Genomic DNA, 21600 nt, shown 5'->3' with positions numbered 1-21600 from the left:
CTTAGTACCCAGTCACTGTCCTCTGATGAAAGTGACAGATAACGATTTCTATATTGTCTTTCCTTGATCTGTCCAAATAAAAAAGACATTTTCGCCTGCCTTTGTTCATCACAGGTTCGTACTCTAGCCAGGACAGATGAAGCTCGAGGCCTTCTGTGGCTCATGGAGGAGGAGGCTGTTCAGCCAGGAGGTTCAGAGGAAACCATGCTGGAGAGACTCTTCAGCTACTATGGCTCTGCACAGGGAGAAAACAAAGGTGAACACTCAAACACGTAGCTGTCCCTTAACGCAATCAGTCGAGGCTTTCTGAAGAAACAAATAGACAACACTGATACACCATGGCAGAATATTTCCATTCTGTTGCAGGAGCTAATCTACTTCTGCGAGGAGAGAAGCCCCACCTCTTCCTGCTGGGCCACAGCCATGGGACCAATTGGGTGGAGTATAACACCCAAGGCTGGTTGAACCATGCCAAGCACAACCCTGCTGCCCAGAATGCTGCAACCCTGCTGCAGGACTCCCAGAAGTATGATGCCTCTGTCTATACATGAACATCATCCAGTTTAATAGAACAATGTATGAAGTGATTGGTCATCACCGCTGTTGTTTTTAAGCTGCACGTGCCCTGATGGAGTTGCTAGTAGTGGATTTGAATTTACTGGTTACGTAAGAAGAAAATAAAACTATGTCCTGTACTAATAGAATTACATTTGTCTGATATAGAGAACATATAAATGTACATTACAGTACACTGCATGTGAGCCTGTGAAAAAAATGCCCAATTTATTCTTGCATTGCCTGGATTTATCTCAGTTTCTGTCATGTTAGGCCTGCCTTTCCACCTCTGGGGGCTCTGTGTTCTCTTGTCTTTAGTTCATATGCACTCATTTCAGTCTGTCGGTAAATTTTATGGTTTCAGTCACTCAAAAAAACATAATATGCTTGACAAGGGGAAGAATGTAGAGTTTAATCAAATGTTTCCAGTATGATCTTACTGCTACAATCCACAGTTCAACAATGAAGTCAATATATTTTGTACTGTAGGTTATGAAATCAATGGCTCTTTGTCTGTAAAGTCTTGGGAACATTTGCCTTACTGTCTTGCAAAAGGGAATACACACTCTACTTAAGTATAGTCTAGCTAAAGCTAATCAATTTGCTCTAAAAAGACAAAAAATTGCAGGGACAATATCTAACTTAGCAACTTTTCAAAATCTGTTTCAGACCTTTAGCAGTCATAAGGTGAGTGTTTGACACCATGAGGCAACAGAGTGAACCAAAGAGTGCAGCAAGGAGCCTGTCAACATATGGCTCTCAAAACAGTATAATATGGCACTAATGCTATCAGATTGATTTCTTTATATTGTCTTGTGAATTCTTGGATGCTAGTGATGTGGATTTGTACAAACCCTATCATCTTTCTGCCACTGCAGGAAGAACATCAGCGCGCTGTTCATGGGCCGGGCCAGTGGAGCCACCGTGTTGTCGGGCTCCATCGCCGGTCTGGAGGGCAGCTCCCAGCTTGCCCTGCGGCGAGCCACTAGTATGAGGAAAACCTTCACTACAGGTGTGGCTGCTGTCAAGAAGAAGAGTCTGTGTATCCAAGTGAAACTCCAAGTGGTAAGTGGATGAGAGTGTGGTTAAAAGGTACGAAAACACAACAGGCACCAACCACCTTGTGGCTGCAGCTCAGTGCAGCTGCTTTGGCAATGGAGCTGCACACCTATGGCACCTCTGCCATAGGTGTGCATTGAAGATCTTGCGGACCGGGGCCTCTGCCAGGCGTTCCCAGCGCACCCTCACTATATATGCACATTAAGGTCATGCAGTTCCCACCACCTGATCCAACTCACCACCTGGTGATTAGTTGACAGCTCAGCCCCTCTTTTTAGCCAATTGTCCAAAACATGTGGCTGCATCTCTGGTGAAACAATTATAAAATCTATCCTCGACCTCCGGCCTAGGGTGTACTGATGCCAAGTGCACTTATGGACACTCTTATGTTTGAACATGGTGTTCATTATGGACAAGCTGTGGTTTGCACAGAAGTCCAACAACAAAACACGGCTCTGGTTCAGATCCGGGAGGCCGTTCCTCACAATCATTCCCCTCCAGGTCTCGCTGTCTACATGAACATTGAAGTTCTCCCAGTAGGACAACAGTCCCCCCTTCTGTTGCTTTTGTAATACTTGTTAAGGCAGTGACGCTTAACTCTCTACTATTTTCATAGCTTGTTGTTGCATGAAGTCTTAGAACTGGAAACTGATATCTGATATAAGCTCTTTATTTTTAGGATGCTCTGATTGACATGGTGCGGCGTTCTAAGGTTCACTTCGTCCATTGCCTACTGCCCAAAGTAGAGGCAGTAGGAGGAGGTGATTACCGTATGGCTCATGGAGAGAGCCCTGACTCAGGTCTTATGACTCTGGACGTGAGCCTCCTGAGAGCTCAGCTCCGAGGATCCAAGCTGCTAGATGCTCTGCGCATCCACAGGCAAGGTAACTACTTTGCAGTGTTATATGTATGTAATTTCAACACTCTTTCCAGTCACTGTTATGCTGATGACAGAACCACGTTTCAGTTTAATTTGATCTGGGGTTAGGGGTTAAAGTACCCCAATGTAAGACTGTCCCATAGACATTCATACTTTTGTCTGTCTGTTGGCTGTTGATAAACTGCTAGCCTTTCCACCAGCTGCAGATGCTACTTTAACTTTGGTGTTCTGAGTTTGTGTGCTCTCTTCTCTGTTCTGCCTCTCTGCCTCTAGGTTATCCTGACCACATGGTTTTCTCTGAGTTTCGAAGGCGCTTTGATGTTCTGGCACCTCATCTAACCAAGAAGTATGGCCGCCACTACATTGTCACAGATGAGAAGAGGGTGAGTGCAGAGTTAGCATGATACTTGCAGTTCTGCTGTGAGTAGTTGGACTGTGACTGCTGATATAACGAAAAGTGCTCTCTTGTCAACATCCTTAGCTGTTCGTATATTAAGATACAATGTAATCATTTGCCTTGGTTTAATCAGAATAAATCATTCACAAGGGGAAATTGTTTTGTAAAATTTGCTCAGGATTGTGGGAGATGTAAGGTTATTTAAAAGTACCTGAAATCCACTGTTAAAGTGATGTGGTGTAAATCTGGGATAAATAACAGGAAATGTTACTTTTAGATTGATCATTTATGTTCTTGTAAGTCTTTTGCCTGTAAGTGAAATACTTACTCATGGGGATATCTTTTGTCTTTTTTTTCACACCACAAAATCACGTACAGTGTAGAAAGGATGAAGTCTGGACATGCGGTGTTTCCCTCTTTGCCCTCCACACTTGAGTCTGTGAAAACAATCCATTTATTCTTCCTCTTCTCTTACCGCTGTCCTGGCTCTCCCGCTCTTGTGTGTAATTAATTATAATTGTGGGGGATGGCAGCATTCAGCCACTGTACTGAATAATTACTGATGGTGGGAACAGTTCTTTGTTTCCTCTTCTCTCTGTCTTCCCATCCATTCCCTTGTGTCTTTTTTGTCTCGTTATCTTTCAATTTCTTTTGTATAGGTGGCAGAACAGTTTAGGAACATCCCCGGGCATATGATTAATGTCTTCCCTACATTTATTTAGCGAGTATATAGCATTTTTGCACTAAGGTGTGATTAGTCTTACGACGATACTGTGAGAAAACATATCTACATTAAGATCCTCTGTACCTCATGTCTTGTCTCAAAAGGTGCAGAATCTGTTTTCTAAGAATCAACATTTTGTTTTGTTTTGTAAAAAGAAAAAAAAAACTTAAACAAGGACATCAGACACACAGATGTGTAAAATCTCGTGCTCCTTTACACTGCTCTATACTACACTGGCAGTGAGGAGGCTCAAAGTTTCTTGAAGATGAGCTTAGAGAGGATATCCCACTCAAAGAGTACTAATGCTACGCAGGTCTCTTTATTTGAAAAGGAAGATGGATGGAAGGTGTTGGTGTGAGATAGAGATTACTTTAGCCAGATTTAATTGGACGATAATACAAAAAAAATTTTCACAGAGGGAGAAAGCAAGAGAGAGAGGGTTTGGTTTGCCGAGTCTGTCGGACGGTTTGTTTCTGCCAAACAAAAGCCCCCATTTTTCTCCTGCTATAGCCCAGTACTGTCTGCTCCTCTTAAGACAGCATGATGTAGCCATGTTGTCAGTGTCCATATGGTGCGCCTGCCAAGAGCTTTTCAGACCAAACAGGCAAACAGCAGGGGAGAAATTTAATGCCTCATCCCTGAGAAGCTTAATTCTCTCTAAAGTTTGTTACTATTATTTTCCTCCTTTGAGAGGTTCCATGGTCTAGAATGCCTGGTATGAAACATCTTTTACAATCAGATCCCAGTTTCATACCTGCCTGATAGATATATCTGTCTGTCAGCTTCTTGTGAAACACAAGAGGCAGCCAAAAAAAAAAAAAGGATGCTTCCAAAAAAGCTGAAAACTGAAGCTACAATATTAATAACAATATTGTTTTTTATGGCAGCTTAATTTTGTAGGTTGAAATTAAGTTTTCCTGCATTATAGAATGCAATGTGATTGTTCAAAGTCACGCTTACACACAGAATCTGAATAAACTAGGAATTTGCAAATTTTTGTACTTTTTTATACAACACTTCAAATCAAATTCAAGACTGTTGCAATAAAGGGAACGTATGCAATTGAAAAGCCTACGTTTCCAAAAGACCACTGTGTCTAGTTCCACTTCACGTCAGGGAAAATGTTCTGAGACTAAATTTGAGCATTTTTGGTTTTTGAACAAATTTTAATTCATCAACTCCAAAACATAATCATGATGATCTGAGATCTGAAGTTTAAGTCTGATGAGTAAATTAACAACAGAATGGTTGAAAAGAAGAGTTACTGAGGTGTTCAGTGAAGAAATCACAAAAATACAGAGGGCCTAAAACCCTTCTTTAAGAGGAACGCTCAAATTCTTCCTTAATTACTGCAAAAGTCCTGTAATTACATTAATCTTGTCTTGCAATTGTTTGGGAATTTCACAAAACAGATATGTGCATGAAATAAAGGTAGTTTTTCCAAGAGTTCTCAGAATAGATTCCCTCAAAGGCTCTTACAGTGGGGGAAACAGTTACTCGATGTTGAGCCCTTGCTGTTGCCTTACCAAAAAAAAACAGAGGAGAAAAACAAGAACAGTATCTAATTTTTATTGCAGTTTTATTTTAATGCAGCAATACAGAACTACAACTATTTTATTTGTAAATGGAAGAAATCTAAAATGGACATCTTTCCAGATAGAGGAGGGATGATTATCGTATCTCATGGGGTGGGGATGATCATGAGAAAGGTGGTAGATCAGTCCAAAGCTTGGAGCTTGTTAGTGATCTAAGGCAGCTGGGAACACAGTGACCAAGAACCTTGTTGGTAACACACCATGCTGTAATGGATTGAAATCTTGCAACGCCAACAAGGTCCCCTGCTCAAGAAGGTACATATACAGTTTAACAGTGAACATCTAGATGATTCAGAGAACGCTTGTTGAAAAACGTGAAACCAAAATTGAGCTCTATGGCATCAACTCAACCGTAGAAGCACATTAAGGTCATGCAGTGCCCTATTCAGTTTCCAGACCTCAGTTGTATAAAGAATCTGTGGATGGAGCTGAAGCAGGCTTTAAGTTGTGAGTGGCAGCCAAGAAACCTAAAAGATTTAGCGAGTTCATGTGAAGTGGTCCAATCAGTTTGTAACTTAACTGTAATTCCTTTTGTCTGGATTTTAGGTTGCTGTTCTGTGTTTCTCCCCTAAAATAAAAACCATACAAAACTAAACTGGGGAAAGTAAACTAACACTTGCAGGAAGACACAGGAAGATCCACACAACATGAGGGAGAACGCGACGCCGAACAGAGGGAGACGCAGACAGAAATACACAGAGGGTTAACGAGGAAAGTGGGAACACACGGGGAACACAGCTGACACAGATAACCATAACGAGACAGGGCGGGGTGAACATAACACTGACGGGAGACGGGCAGAGTCAAACAGGAAGTACAGAGGTTCAGACAGGAGGAGAGAGCACGGGGAGAACACAGACATAACGGGCAGGGGAAACATGGAATAAAACATAAGGAGAGACGAGGGCTCACAGATACACAGAGGGGCACACAGGGGTAAAGGCCACGAAGGGAAAACACTTAGGGAACAACACAACAGGGCAACTCAGGAAACATGGCCTAAGGAACAAAATACAAAAATACAAGAAAACTAAGAATACTGGGCCAACATGGCCCAGGACCATGACATGTAGTCTGTTTCCTTTTAGGGACATCGAGGTATGTGTGTGCTTGTGTTAGCTGATTCCAGAGTGGTTTGGTGTTTGTTGCTATGGCACGTAACTTGCATCATTTTTAGGAGCCAGGTCACATGACCAGACATAGGTAAGGCCCAGACACAGAGCGATTGGGTTGTTTATCTAATGAGTGTTCGTTCTGCTCGTTTCTAGGCAGTGGAGGAGTTACTGGAGTCTTTGGAGCTGGAGAAGAGTAACTACCACATGGGGCTAAGCAGGGTGAGTTTTCCCTAATGCATACACTTTTCATCTCCATGTACTTCTGCTTATGAGTTAATGCAGTTTTCCTGTTATTGCAAACTCAACATTTCCTTCACAGTACTAATTCTTTTTGTGGTGATCCTCAGACGCCCCTCTTTTTTATTGCAATCCTAAAATCCAGTTCTTTCTTCTTTGTCTTTACATTTGTTGTTGAAAATTAGATTTTTGTGGGTTTTCATCATCACTTTCTACACTGATGTTGATCAGCTTGTCGTCTGGCTTTTGCTGCTTTGTGTTGCTGTGAAAGAGCAAGAAAAAGTATTCAAATTCAAAAACCTTTTTATGCTTTGGCCCTTGCAGTTAAAGAGATAATTAGAACACATTTTCATTCTACTCACTAGCTTGTCGAGCAAAAGGGGCGACAGGCTCTCTGTTTCTTTTTTGTTCCTCTGCAGTGACAAAGTCTTCACACTTCCACATGTATCCTCACTAGTTCTAATTCTCTTTTTTTCTTTTCTTTTGGGGGCAAGAGGTGATATTTTCTGCACTCTCTGTATCTTGCCAAGCAGCAGTCAAACACTGCCAGACTGTTGAGGATAAAGTGCAGCTAATCACAAGGAAAAGGGCAGGCAGTTTTTGCTAATTAGATCTGTGAATGTCTGCAGAATAAAGAACAGTCTGGGCCTTGAGCTGTCAATTATTGAAGTTTCTTGGCAGATATTGCAGAATGTTTGACCTTGCTTCAGAGTTTGACCACTACATTCCCAAAGTTAACTTTTTAGTACCAAAGTTTTCTTTTAATCTGTGGTTTTCATATCAGTAACATTGGTAATGCCTCTTGTTTTGTAATGTTTTTACTGACAGTTGAAACACAAAGGTGTCCAACCAGCTCATGTGGGAAAGTAAAGCACCAGCTTCCCATTTAGAGAGTAAGTGGCCCAGTCTGTGGGCCACTTACTCTCCAACCGGCCTACTCCTATAATACTTAACTAAACATCTGATAAATACTCTATATTACTCATCCATCGCTCCCCATATTTCTATATTAACAATTACACAGTATGTACAGTTAGATCCGAAGGTCAGTGAAGATAATTACTGATAATTACTGACCAAGATACAGAGAGTGCAGAAAATACATTTTCTAATTCCAGATGACAGTATCAGTTCTGTTAAATTACTGCAACACTTGAGCTAGATGGACTTGATAAAGACATTAAACATGATAATCAGTTTTATCCCAGGGTGATGTGGCAATGTTACAAAGACTTTTTTATACTGCTGAATAGGGATGGGTATTGATAAGATTTTCACGATTCCGATTCCATTTTCGATTCTGTTTAACGATTCGATTCTTTATCGATTCTCTTATTGATTCTTTTAAAAAAGGAGAACACTAAGGTCGATTAGCTTAGAACTTTGTTTTATATCTTCTCTTTGAACAAGATAGAAATTTAGGAGTAACATGGCCTTACAAACCCAACAGTAAGATCTTAAGAGATCCACAGCCTACGGCTCTTCAATGGGGGGGTCACAGGGTCCCCAGGAAAAAAAATGTAAATGTAAAATAATAAAATAAATATTCTTCTGTAGCAATAACAAAGTATAACATAAATGATTCTGTAGTAATTACACAAGAATATCCAGTAATGTCCCTGCCTACAATTAAACACATTCACTTACTGAAAATCATCTGCTGGGTGCAAGCCTTTGACCACAAACTGAGTCACTGCTTGGTGACATTCGTCTGTCCTGGCCTGAAAGGAGACTGCAGCGAGAACTGCCAGCATCTGAGCCAGACTCTGTCTCTCTCATCATGGTCACCTAAATGCACAGCAATGGCAGGTTTGTAATAAGGCAGATCGCGCTAACATAATATGCACTGTTAGTTGATTATTTACCTGCCGCATTAACGGGAGAGGACGTGCAAACGTTACCGCTGCTGCTGGGTTGAGATTCACGAGTCCGGAGCGGAATTAAAAACATCGACATTCATTTAAGGTCATCGTGTTTTGTGAGCAAATGCTTTTGCATATTCGTAGTGTTTCCTCCCTTAAATGAAATATCTACTTTGCAAGTATTGCAAGTTGCCCTGTTGTCATCCGTTCTCGTAAAGTATAACCAAACTTTTGAGCGTTTGAGCGCCATGTTTCCTGCCAGGTAAATGACGCTCCGCAACGTGGTGACGTCATTCGGGGCGACTGGAATCATAAGGGAATCGTTTGCAAAAATGGCAAACAATTCCAAGGAATTGAAACAGGGACCGGTTCTCAACAAGACTGGGTTTCAATACCCATCCCTACTGCTGAAAGTGTTGGGCTTTGCAAATGTTCCATAAATGGTAAATGGAGTTGAGGTCAGATTTCTGAATTCAATAAGCATTAGTCTTTTTAAAGATGTTAACAAAAATTGTGTGTCCTCAAAGAATGGAGTGCCACTTCTCCTTTATGAAGAAGGTAGCTTGATGAAGCAGCACTTCACATCACAGAATAATAACACAACAGGATTAATTTAGTTAAACACATTACGTTATATCATTGCATATTATTATTTATGTTATTATAGAATTATATATATAATATATATATATATATTATATTTATTATTTTTGTGTATGTTATTTTTTTTAATCAGAGTCAGATGGAAATACAAGAAAGACAGGCACACTTAAAAAATGGCAGTAAAGAGAGCAATGACTTGCCTAAGAGATGTTGTTGATAATTAAAGGTACATTTTCCAGCTAACGTTTGTCTGTGTTAAATAATAACACCTGCCTAACATGGTCTATGTCAGGGGTGCCAAACTCATTTTACATGGCGGGCAACGTACAGCTCACTTTGACCTTAAGTGGGCCAGACCAGTGAAACTTCCCATTCAGTATAAAGAAGTTACTTATTTAACTGTTTTTCTACATGAGGAAGAAAAAGCTGCTGTGACAAGGAAAGAAATCTGTAGGCACGCATCTTTGGACTTAAACTGTAAGTAATAGATGTGGAAGATTACAGCAAAAATTCTTGCAGCTGATTGCCTAGACTGTTCAGGTTTTTTTGTAATCGTAAAAACCAGAAATTTCTATAGAAAGTGGAAAAACAGAAACTTTTCTGTCATTTAAAATTTTAATGCCTAATTATTTTGTGTAGTATGAATGGCCATATGAGAGCATTTTATCAGTAGGAAAAACTGTAAGACCTAAGAAAACAAACAAACAAACAAAACGGTTAAAAGGCCAAAGTTTCTGCTTGTGCTTGTTTGTGGTGAGCAGAAGTTCAAACAAGTTAAGAATTATAAATAACTTCAAGCACATTCTGGCCTATGGGACTCATTTAGACCCTGAGCCATGGCTCTGTGCTACATGCAGATATTCAAAGACACTTTGTATATAGTTTATTTTGTGTAATATTCAATACTGAACTGTAACTTAGGATGAGGTTTAAGGCCTGGATATGTTTGAAACCTTTTATCCTCCACCATGGAAAATGGCTGAATATAAAAGTGGATATCACTTCAGACAGTCTCCAATATCATTGAAATGCAGCCAGATGCTGCTCATTTTACATTTTAGCTCCTTTCTTCACTTTTTCCCAACACGCTTGCATTTAAATCCAGCTCGCCGTCTCTCTGTGTACTTGGCTTGTACCACTACACTTGTTGTCTTCGGAACATCTGCCCCCCTTAAATCTTTTGCATAATGGTATGATCCCAGCCCCCCACCTCCACCCCCGATTTTAATAATTTAAATAAATAATAATATTACATTTCATCTAAGAGACTGAGGGTCTTAATGCTAGCATTGTCTTTCTCAGTATTTTCTAACAAGTCACATGTCCCGCCATCTAAAATTAAAGCAAATCACACAGATTTTTGACATTAGTTGTGTTTGGACTCTCATCAGCCTGGAGGAATTAGCAGTAACACAAGATTTGTGGGCTGTGCAGGTATTGCTGCCAACCTGTCCCTGGTGTGCAATGCCAAACTTTTTGTAGCTCTCTGCATGGCAGTATTAAACCATTCCCACACTGACACAAGGGTCTCTGAGGAGCATAGCTGTTCATGTTTGCCGCATGTGTTGTCTCCTTCCAGGCTAGTTAGACATCATCTTCCCACGACAGAAAATCCCACTGGAGCAGAATTGATTTGTGGTACCCGAATCCATTTTTGGGGAGTGGAAAAAGCATTTCTGTGCTTTTTATACCTTAGCCACTTCGTTTTCCCACCAGCATCTATAGCCACAACAACAGTAAGGCAGTATTTAAAACTGTTAGATTGGCGTATAGGGAAAAGGCCTGCACAATGCCATTTTACACAAAATATCAGTATTTGTAGAAATCTATAAAACTCCACAAACATAAACAAAAGTAATTCACCATAATATTCTTTGATACTCTGGAGTTTGCTATAAGCCCTGAGCAAATGTTGTTGTTGTTGTTGTTGTTGTTTTTCCCTCTGGCAGTAGACATAGCTCACAGGCAACTGGATGAGGAACAACCTACTGCTCATTAAACCACTATATATAAAAAAAAAACAAAAAACCCCAAACAAAACTATAGCAGTTGCCCAGCTGGGCTGCAAATTTTGACTTGGACCCAAAATCATAGTAGATCACCTCACTGAACTATAATGCAGGTACCCACACAGTGATTATTGCAGAATTACATATACTCATCATGGGCATAACTGTTATTTGTAATTTAGGGTTTTTAATAATTTCTTTAAACTGCTGTTTTAGTTCCAGTGAAAGGAACTCTTAATGCTTCAGCACACCGAGGCATTTTGGATAATTTCATGCTCCCAACTTTGTGGGAACAGTTTGGTAATGGTCTCCTTCTGTTCCAACATGACTGTGCACCAGTGCACAAAGCAAAAGTCTATTCTGTTCATCTGGAGTTAGCGTTTTCAGTGGACGAAACTAGAGATGGACCAATCCGATATTACGTATCAGTATCGGTCCGATACTGATGTAAATTACTGGATCGGATATCGGCGAGAAATAAAAAATGTAATCTGATCCATTAAATATCAAAAAAGCACCTCACAAAACTTGCCACACAGCATAACTCGGCTCATAACCGTCGCACGTCGGAGCAGTGTGTGTCACATGATAGAGCGGCTGTGTGTATTTGTAGCCTCGCTACCAAACCAGCATTTCATCTCCGAGGAACTTATCCCAGAGAGAAGTAAAGCAAGTGTGTAAGTTCATCTCTGAATGTTTGTAAAGCATTCCCACGTTAAGCTTAACAACCGATATATGGAGCGACTGCCTCATCTCTCTCCCTCTCCTGCTGCTACTTCAATCATGAAACTGATCAATGATCAGCTGATCGGCTTTTCTGTCGCGAGTCCGTCTCTCTTCTTTGTTTTTGGCCCACTTCGCACCAGAAAGAGGAAACCAGCGGCTGAACAACAGCAGCACGTTTAACCTTGATAAGCTGTTGTTAGAATTTATTTAATATTACTTTCTACACCAGGATCTTTTTCTACAGCTGACGGCTGGTAACTGCAGGGGCGGATCTAGCAAAGTTTAGCCAGAGGGGGCCGATAGGGCATGAACAGGGAAAAGGGGGCACAAAGACATACTTTTCTTTCTTATTCTCATTTAAAATGTCTAGCTTTTAATAAATAATTATCTGAATCTTACACCCAAAGTTTTAATCTGATGTAAAATGTAAATAAGTCCATTACTGTATATAGTAACTGTTAAGTCTAATATACCCTAGTAAGCTATAGTACATTTTCCTTTGGGAAGGAACCATCTGTGCAGTCTGCAGTTCTGTAGAAGAAAGATGTTGAATCTATTTAATTATTCTTGAAAAATAATTTATTTCTGTGCATTTTTCCACACTGCATCAAATGAAAGTTGATTAAGTCGATTAAGCATCATGAGGTGGAGGGGGGGTGGTTCCCTATTTTTTTTGCTGGGAGTTTGCAACCCTATTAGTTAGGTTGCTTAATATTTCTGCTAAGTGCTCTTTAAAATACCAGAATAGGGAGGATGGTGCAGGTTTAAGTTTATTAGATTGATCAGTTTTGCTGAACTATGACATATTTTGGGTGCAGTGTAATTTTTACATACAGGTATAACAGAATAGCTTTAGTGTTGTTTATTTAAATTTGAGTATGAACTTATACAAAATGCAGCAATATATTAAAAAAACAGTTTTATTGATTAAAAAACACTATATCGGATTCATATCAGTATCGGCAGATATCCAAATTTATGATATCGGTATCGGACATAAAAAAAGTGGTATTGTGCCGTCTCTAGTAGAAACATTTAGTCAATCCACCAAGTGACTTCTTCAGTCTCAGCTGGCTGCAGGTTTCCCCTTCATTATAAAGAGTACATTTGATTAATGACTAAAACTAGCCCAACTGACAAACGATGGGCTGTGAGGTCAGTTTCTTTATCATTAATATGCAAATTGTTGCTTTGAACAGCTTTTTTCCCTGAACACATGAAGTCATCATTTTAAAAAGTGCTACATTTACAAAAGTTTACACAAATAAACTACATTTATTTCTAATTACTCTGGTTATCTTTTTCTAATATTAAAATTAGAGCAACCTGGTCTCAAACACAAACCCGTATCCAACCAGGTCGAATGCCACCCATATTTCAGACAACCAAAACTTCTGGAGTACTGTCGTCAGAATGACATCATGATTGTTAGCTATTGCCAAACTGGCTCCTCTAGAGATGCATCTTGGGTGAATTTGAAATGTCCTCCTCTGCTGGGCGATGAGGTGCTTGTATCCATTGGGGGAAAAGTACAACCAAAGTAGTGCCCAGGTGGCCCTGCGCTTCAACATACAGAGAGGAGTTGTAGTGATCCCAAAGAGCTTCAAAGCTGAGCGGATCAAACATAACTTCCAGATATTTGATTTTTCACTGACTGAGGAAGAAATAAAAGCCATTGAAGCACTGAATAAAAATATTTAGTTTGTTGAGTTGCTGATGTGGATTGATCATCCGGAGTACCCCTTTCGTGATGAATACTGAACTCTGTAACTTTTATGTGATGTACTTGATTTTTAAGAATAAATGACAGATCATGGGGAAAAAAAAATAAAAAAATTAGAGCAAATAGTTTTTCACAGCATTTTACTTGAACTTGAACTATTAACTTCAGAGAGTTAATAATGTGAGAAAATAAAGGAGAGAGCCGGTATATGTGACACTCTTCTAACTCTACTTGTCCTTCTGCAGGTGTTCTTCAGAGCAGGGATTCTGTCCAGACTGGAGGAGCAGCGAGATTTCCAGACGAGGAGGAACATTTCTCTCTTCCAGGCTGCTTGCAGGGGATACTTAGCCAGACAGGCGTTCAAGAAGAGAAAGGTAGGACTACTTTATCATTTGGCATTTAAAAAGTTAGGAATTACGTGTTGAAATCTGATCAACACAGCACTGATGACTTGCAAAAAAGATATGTCGTATATTTGCCATTTGTAAATATACTGGCTTTCCCCCTGCTGCTCGGGTGATTTTTGTGATCATGCATCTCCAGTGAGCAACTGCCAAAGAAACAGCTCTCAGTCAGCTACTCTTTCCCACTGTGACTTCATCATAGTGTCTTCTTTAACCATTCCAGTATCGATTACTGACTGTGTGACGTCATTCTCATACCTTTTATCACCTTTCCCCCTCCATTTTAATTTTTCATTTTTGATTGTGTTTCGTTTTGTTCTGCATTTGCATTTACATACCTTTGAGGTGACTGTTGTTGGGATTTGGCATTATATTCCTTATAGGTGACTTCTGTCAGATAGATAGATGACAGATTAGGAGGAAAACTTTAAGGAAAGGAACTGAAGAAACTGGAGATGCAGAATACCCCTTTAATCTGTCTGTACCTTTTATGCCTCATTGGTATGACCTTATTATTTTGCTTCACTATAACCACAAAAAGCTTGATTCCTGACATTGACTTTGAATCCAGAATGAGTAGAACTATTAGGACATTACAGGCAATAAAAAAACACATAATCAATCATAATCTTGAGCAGCCATGTGTTAACATCCTTTTGGAAATGCCCTCCTGGTAATCCTCTTTAAAAACAAACACTGGATGTCATCAGTCCCCGAGGAGACATCAGGGCCAACCAGTAAGGAGCCACAAGTGCAGCCATGGCTATTATTGCCTCAAGGCCTCGGTTTGAGCCCCAGCTTTTATGGCAAACAGTTATCTCGTATAATTGATGTAGACTGGAACTGGGTTAATTTCTTTCATGTCATTGTAAATAGCTAGTTGCTGATGTGCTGTTTATAGGCATTGGACAGAGTCTCAGACTTAGTTGTGTCAGAAGCTGGTGTTGAAGGCAAAGAGTAGCAGTGACTCTTCAGGTAAGGGACAGAACATGTCTGACAGATAAAACCCAATTTTGGGGTTAAAAACATGCATAAAAGCGTTAACCCAACCGACTAAAAGACAAACCAAGGCAATGTTTATACAACAAAAGTATGATTTTGCATTTTTTATACATATATATTTATTTTAAATGGTACAATACTAGTACCTTTAAAAATTCATTGTCCAGAAGCAGGTGTGATAATATTAAAATACAAATATTAAAAAACAAAAAAGTCTATTTAGAAAACTAGAGTTTTCTAAATGGTAAATTATACTAGTATTTGTAGCGCCTTGCTACTTCACTTGAGCACTCAAAGTGTTTTCTACTAAAAATCGTATTTACTCGATCACATTCAGACAGCACTTTTATCTACGCCTAAATGCTGTACCTAACATTCACAAACACAATCTGATGGGTGCATCGGGGGAGTGCATCTGGGAATAAGTATCCTGATCAAGGATCCGAGGATACTTCAGCACTTGGACTGGATGAGCCGGAGATTGTTGCACCTACCTTATAATCAGTAGACTGCCTGCTCTACTGCCTGAGCTACAGTTGCCCCTGTTTCAATTAAAAGACCATCATGGGATTTCATTATTATTTGACAGTTCCCCTGAAATAAAAGTGAGTTCGAGTTTAGATGTGTTTAGGTTGCTACAAAGAAGCTTTAAGGATCTGTTACAAGTTACCTGTTTGGATGATTGTGCTTTAGTCATTTTCTTCTCTGCATGCGTGCGCGCGTTTGCGCGTGCATGTGTGTAAAATAATAACCTGACAAGTGGGAAACATTGGTGCTGTCTCGCAAAAATACACGTGGGGATCTGTTGACTTCATGTGCAGCTTTACAGAAGTGATCATGCTGCTTGTGAAACTTTTCTCATGTGTACACAAAGTTAATTTGGTACACAGTGTTTGTATTTGTGGTAAGTGTATATGTGTGTGTGGAGATTAAGCTTTCATTACCATTTCATTTTATCCTGTCTTGCAGCACTGGTCTCAGGGCTGCCAACAAAAATGACTTTTCAAGGGCGTTTGGCTTTCATGTTATCCCCCAAAGAACTCAGTTTGAGCCTCATCTCTTGTGGCAAACAGTAATCTCATGTAATTGATGTAGAACTGGGCACATTTCTTTTACGCCGTCGTAAATAGTTTGTTTCTAGTGCGCTGTTCATAGGCATCCTGGAGAGTCTCAGACTCTGTTGAAATCTCAAAGCAGATAAGAGGAAATGGCTCACACTGTAGTTTGTCTTCTAATGCAACTTAGGATGCCTTGACAAGTTCATATCATCACAATGACATGTCTAAATTATCTTCTCAATAAGTTACCCAGCATTTCATCACTTCAGTGCTTGTATTGTAAAGGAGCAGTAAGAAATGCTGGATTTGCACTAGAGTTCTAAAAATTACAAGAATGAAAAGTGAAAGCGATAGACATCAGTCAAATCCAGCATCACAGCCCTGCGAATAAACTTTAAAGACACATTAAATCCAATCTGCTTACCCATAAAACATACATTGAATGGATATTGTTAAGCAATGAATGCCGGTGGGAGCTTTAAAGATGTAGGAGTTGATTGAACTCTGCAGTTACTGAGTCAGCTGGGTGCTGGCGGCTTTTATGTAATGCTGCTCTGTAACTTTACAGACTCCGTATACTGAGTGTTCAACATTAGCCAAAAAGCTAATGAAACTAAAAATCAAAGATTTATCCAAGTCCGTCCTTTTTCATTCTTACAGATGGACTTAGTTTAGAACGTGAATTTGTGCTGTAATTTGTATAACAATCAGGTTTGCTTTTTTTTGTCACAAGACACAACCGGTTAGTTTGTTTACCCATCTAACCCACTTCCCTGCTCTAGGGAACCTCCTTGTTGTCTTCCACATTCCTCATATCCTACCCCCTCTCTCCCTGAGGGAGCTGCATTCAAAGCACTCCAGGAAATAAGTGAGATGGAGAAGGATGATGGGGAAAAGGGAAAAAAGGAAAGAAAGATGAAGACTCCACTTCGCCATGGGGGAACAGACAAATAGAAGAGATCTGCTGACTGCTTTGAAGCCCTGCAGTCTGTCTCCACTCTCTCTCTTTTTGACATTCATAGGAACAGTTGAGAGTAGAGGAGCACGGGGGATTCCACTGCCAGCCAGCCAACGCTGAGCCTAATTAAACAGTTGCCTAAAGAAAGAATCCCCACTTTCCCCACCCTGACAGGAAACAGGTGTATTGAGAAAGATGCTACTGCTTGTATTCAGACTAAGTGTTACTGTCACTGTCATCTGTTGAAAGCATTTGAAACAAAATGTATAAGAACGTTGGATCTAAACTTTTAATGAAGTAAAATCATACAGTTTGGTGAAAAATATCTTGAGCCAGTCCTCTTTTCTCTTTGCTAGGAAAATAGGAAGCTAAATAAGACTTGAAGCTTGAAAGTCAGTATTTGTTATTTTGACTGTCTTTACTCTCCAACATAGCCATAACTCTCTTAGGCTCACTATGGAAAACTGTGGTTGGGGTCCATGTCCTGACCAAAATTATGGAGAAATATTGGTGATCTTTGAAGTTGTCATTTCAAAGATAGGGACCAGGTCTGAGGCTACTAACTACTGTCTTCAAAGGATTTCAAAAGGTCCATCAAGATGAGAATAAAATAGCACCAAGACAGTCTGTCTGCGATCAGTTTTCCATTGAACAGGTTCAAGTTAGCACTTATATGCAATCTGTTTGCAATAATACCACAATTATCTCTAGTAAATCTAAAATCTGTTGCCATCTGCACCAGATGACCACTGATGAGCAACCACTGATCAAAAACCACTGATCAATGGCCATGAGTACAATTCAGAGAGCTGGGGAATGGCTGCAGTCACAGCATTGTAAGATGGTGAAAGATGTAACACCGGTACCAGAACCATGACACAGAACTTCTCACAAATCTTCAATCATACCTCCCATAATCATAAGTTATGTTTCAAGTATTATAAGCAGTAACACTTTAACACAAGACCTGCCAGAATGGGCCATTTTGATCGTGACCTGTTTTTGAAGTTAAGTTGTTCATTTTCATGTTATTTCTTTTCTAGTTTTAAGCAAAGGTTGGTAAAATAAGTATTTAAAATGACTTTTGATAGGTTTGTGTAGCACAGGCCTATTGCTGGAACACCAAGACAATGCTACTACAATGGCAAAAGCAAGACGCAAGTCACCAGAGCTCTTTGTGTTGCTCGTGCACGAGGGAGAGAACTGTGACGAGCGCCGTTCCTTCCGCTCGAACCTCAGTCGCTCTCAGTTAGCTCCCTTGCACCACTGTTCTTTATTGTGGTTACATGAATATGCATAGTCTCATTAACATATGACGTCTTACATAGGCATACATGTGAACAAAGAGTACTGTCTGTGTGTATGTGTAGGTATGCATGTGTGTGTGTGTGTGTGTCCCAAGATGTGACCCTGTGAACGACTCCCCAAAGCTGGTGCCAGGAGCCCAGCGGTCCACCTAAACAAAGGGCTTTTATACTAAAACAGATACAGAGTAGGTGTCCTCCTATACCATAAGAGAAGGTACGACCTCTCTCATGACCCTAGGACAGCGGTCCCCAAGCCCCGGGCCTCGGACCAGCACCGGTCTGTGAGTCGTTTGGTACCGGGCCGTGAGAGTTGAGGCTCAGGTGTGAAATGTCTGGTTTTCAGGGTTTTTATCGGTTTTCAGCGTTATTTTGTTATCGTTTTTATTGTTAACTCGGTTTTCCTGGGTCTTTTCACGTGTGTTATGAATAAATCTTCTTTTTTTTGGTACCAGTACTAGTTTCATTTTGTTGTATTTATTCGCGACACCTTAAAGGCCGGTCCATGAAAATAATGTCGGGCATAAACTGGTCCGTGGCGCAAAAAAGGTTGGAGACCGCTGCCCTAGGATGTGTGTGTATGCCAGAACCCTCTGGAAGGCACACACAGTCTTTGCAGACTGCTAAGGATCAGACATCCTATCACTATGCAATCGACTATATACCTCTAAGCATATATGAGTATATATTTCTAAGCATAAATGACAATCCAACAATATAAACCTAACAACTTTCTAGGGTTTTTGTTAGATTTATAGATTATTTAGATAATTTCATTACTGATCATAAATTTAAGATATGCATTATAATAAACTAATAAACATAGGGAACAACAAATTACACAGCAGCTGGCACATGTAAATATTTAATTGTTATAGAGGAAGAACTTTATGAAAAGGTCAAAATGAATTATTACATATTATATACATATTACATATAAAAGAATTATTGTAACATTAGAAAAGTTCATATCTATCTTCCACATCTTCCTCTGATCACCTGCAGCGTCTCATCAGTGAAACACCTCTGCCGCTCTTCTTCCCTGAAACCTGTCCAATTTCACTGTTTATATCCACAGACTCTTTGCTCAGTTTAACTCTGTTCTGCTGCTTCTCTGCAAAGCCAGCAACACATCCAGTTCTGCATGCACTCTGTCACACAGTGCCCACTCTAATCTGCTATTGTGCCAAAAAGTTGTCTCCAAAAAAGTGATTTCCGATGTTTTTGAGTGTTTTTAATGTCAATATCTTTGCTTATACGTGTCATGCCTGTAGAAGTGACATAACATTAAGAGGTTAACCTATATATACATTTTGAAAAAGGACCCGTTTTACAAGTATCTTTATGATTCTGCCTTTATAGTACCCACTATGTGTTCTACATTATAATCAATGCAGTCCTTTTTGGCCACTTCACATATCTTTATGGAACTGTTATCTTATTATATTTGTTGTACTTTCTGCTGCCCTCTTGCCCAGATGCCTCAGTGAGTGTTTATACCTGGATAAGTGAAGGATATATAAAAGTCACTTTGCCAACAGCTGATTGCAGCTTCTACCTGGTGACAGGAATGTTCTTTTGCCTCAAAATGACTTCATATCATTTGAGAGATCACTTTTTTGCACAACCCGTTCAGGCCTGCAGTAGCCTAATTGTTCATCTCTTATTTAACTACAGTCCCTTATATATTTGCTCATCACATTTAGCTCACTCATGTTATTACAGCATCTTTCATGACAAAATGGGGTCAACACGACCCCCTTGGTGGTTTTACTGTTAAACATTTTATAGTAAACTGACATTTCAAAATGTTGTGACACTTTCATGTGTGGGTGATAATCCTTAGAATGAATTCTTGCCTTTGGCTTGGAACTGGAGTTGAAAGTTTGTGGCCACTATAATTACAGCTGACCAGTAGATGTTACTGGTAGGATATGTCTTTGAGGCTTTGAAGCTTTAAATCTTCAAATCTCTTTCTGGTACAATCAAGAAGAAACCTCAAAGTCTCCCCACATAGTACTTTTTTGGTTATCCTGCATTTTGTATCTGTTAATATCATTGTCCAGCTTTGTGGTCTTTTTCTTAATGTTGTTGTATTTGTGTGACAGATTCAGGATCTGGCAATCCGCTGCATCCAGAAGAACATAAAGAAGAATCGTGGTGTCAAAGGCTGGCCATGGTGGAAGCTGTTCACCACTGTCAGACCTCTGATAGAGGTGCAGCTCACTGAGGAACAGATCCGTGGCAAGGATGTAAGTTTAAGCACATACACTGGTTTTACATTCCTGGTATGTATCTGAAATAAAGCCATGTGGTGATTTAATGCACAAAAATCAGTCGCCATTTTTGTGGTGGGATGTAATATTGGTGGTTATATAAACTTTGAATAATTACTTTATTTTGTATTTTACATTCAACAGTTTTAGAAATGCCTTCTCCTTAATTCTACATGACAAATCCTGAAATTAAGACCAACCTGTGTAATGAAGGGTTTGTATCAAGTGTCACAGCTGTAATTTCTTCCGTGATATTACAGAGAGCCCTGCGTGTTTGATTTTGGAGTTTTAAACTGGATACCCTTCTTGCCGCAGCCCCAAAGGGGATATTCTTCTTCTTATTGTTGTTATGTTGGATTAAAACACATGGTTCAATTCAGTAAAACTGAGAAAAGCATTATTATTAAATTAAGTATATTTACACAATGCACTAACATGTATGTGACAGGCTACTGTAAAATGCCATTTCGCGGTTTGAATTCGGACAGTCAGCATTTTCTATGAAGGCTACTCATCTATGGAAAATAGTTACCACTCAAATCAAATCAATTACAGATCATAAATCTTTTACAGGTCAAAGGTTACTTAAGGGTAAATCAGTGCTGTAGTCATTTTAATTACAAGTATCCATACTTTTCAAAATAATTTTTATTTTTCCCTCAGGTTTTCTGCTTTTTGGGGTTGTTTTTTAAAAGCTGTGTTTCACACTGAAGTCTTTATAGTTCTTTAATAATAGTGCAATATGGTTTTAAGTAATGCGTTTTGTAATTTGTTTGTGTATTGTGAATGTAAAAGCTCGACTGAAAATGAGCAACTATGGGCTCTATGTGCAGCACATCAGTTTCGTGCTCCATATTGAACTGTATTAAACTGCATTGTCTCTTTTAAATACATAAATAACTAAAACCATCTTTTGATCTTTTGCATGTTCCCTTTCAGGAAGAGATCCAGCAACTCAAGCAGAAGCTAGAGAAGGTAGAGAAAGAGAGGAATGAGCTGAGACTCAACAGTGACCGTCTCGAGAGCCGGGTAAAAATACACACACACACACACACACACACACACACACACACACACACACACACACACACACACACACACACACACACACAC

The 21600-nt window shown here is 39.7% G+C and overlaps 1 protein-coding gene across 17 annotated transcripts in view; it reads left to right on the top strand.

The window, feature by feature from the left end:
• Positions 1-21600, top strand: part of myo18ab (myosin XVIIIAb) — a 126506-nt gene that overhangs the window by 57197 nt on the left and 47709 nt on the right. For all 17 annotated transcript variants that reach the window (XM_042226770.1, XM_005937150.3, XM_042226762.1 and 14 more), the window contains 9 exons: positions 115-256; positions 367-526; positions 1434-1620; positions 2294-2498; positions 2768-2877; positions 6479-6544; positions 13731-13859; positions 20320-20463; positions 21427-21516. In XM_042226770.1, coding sequence (XP_042082704.1) covers positions 115-256; positions 367-526; positions 1434-1620; positions 2294-2498; positions 2768-2877; positions 6479-6544; positions 13731-13859; positions 20320-20463; positions 21427-21516 — 1233 coding nt within the window. The remainder of the gene's footprint in view (positions 1-114; positions 257-366; positions 527-1433; positions 1621-2293; positions 2499-2767; positions 2878-6478; positions 6545-13730; positions 13860-20319; positions 20464-21426; positions 21517-21600) is intronic.

Source organism: Haplochromis burtoni, unplaced genomic scaffold (genome assembly GCF_018398535.1).
Source record: "Haplochromis burtoni strain Fernald_Lab_line unplaced genomic scaffold, NCSU_Asbu1 Contig_227, whole genome shotgun sequence".
Lineage (NCBI taxonomy): Eukaryota > Metazoa > Chordata > Actinopteri > Cichliformes > Cichlidae > Haplochromis > Haplochromis burtoni.
Note: the sequence above shows the minus strand (reverse complement) of the source record. Positions and strands in the feature narration are given on the sequence as shown.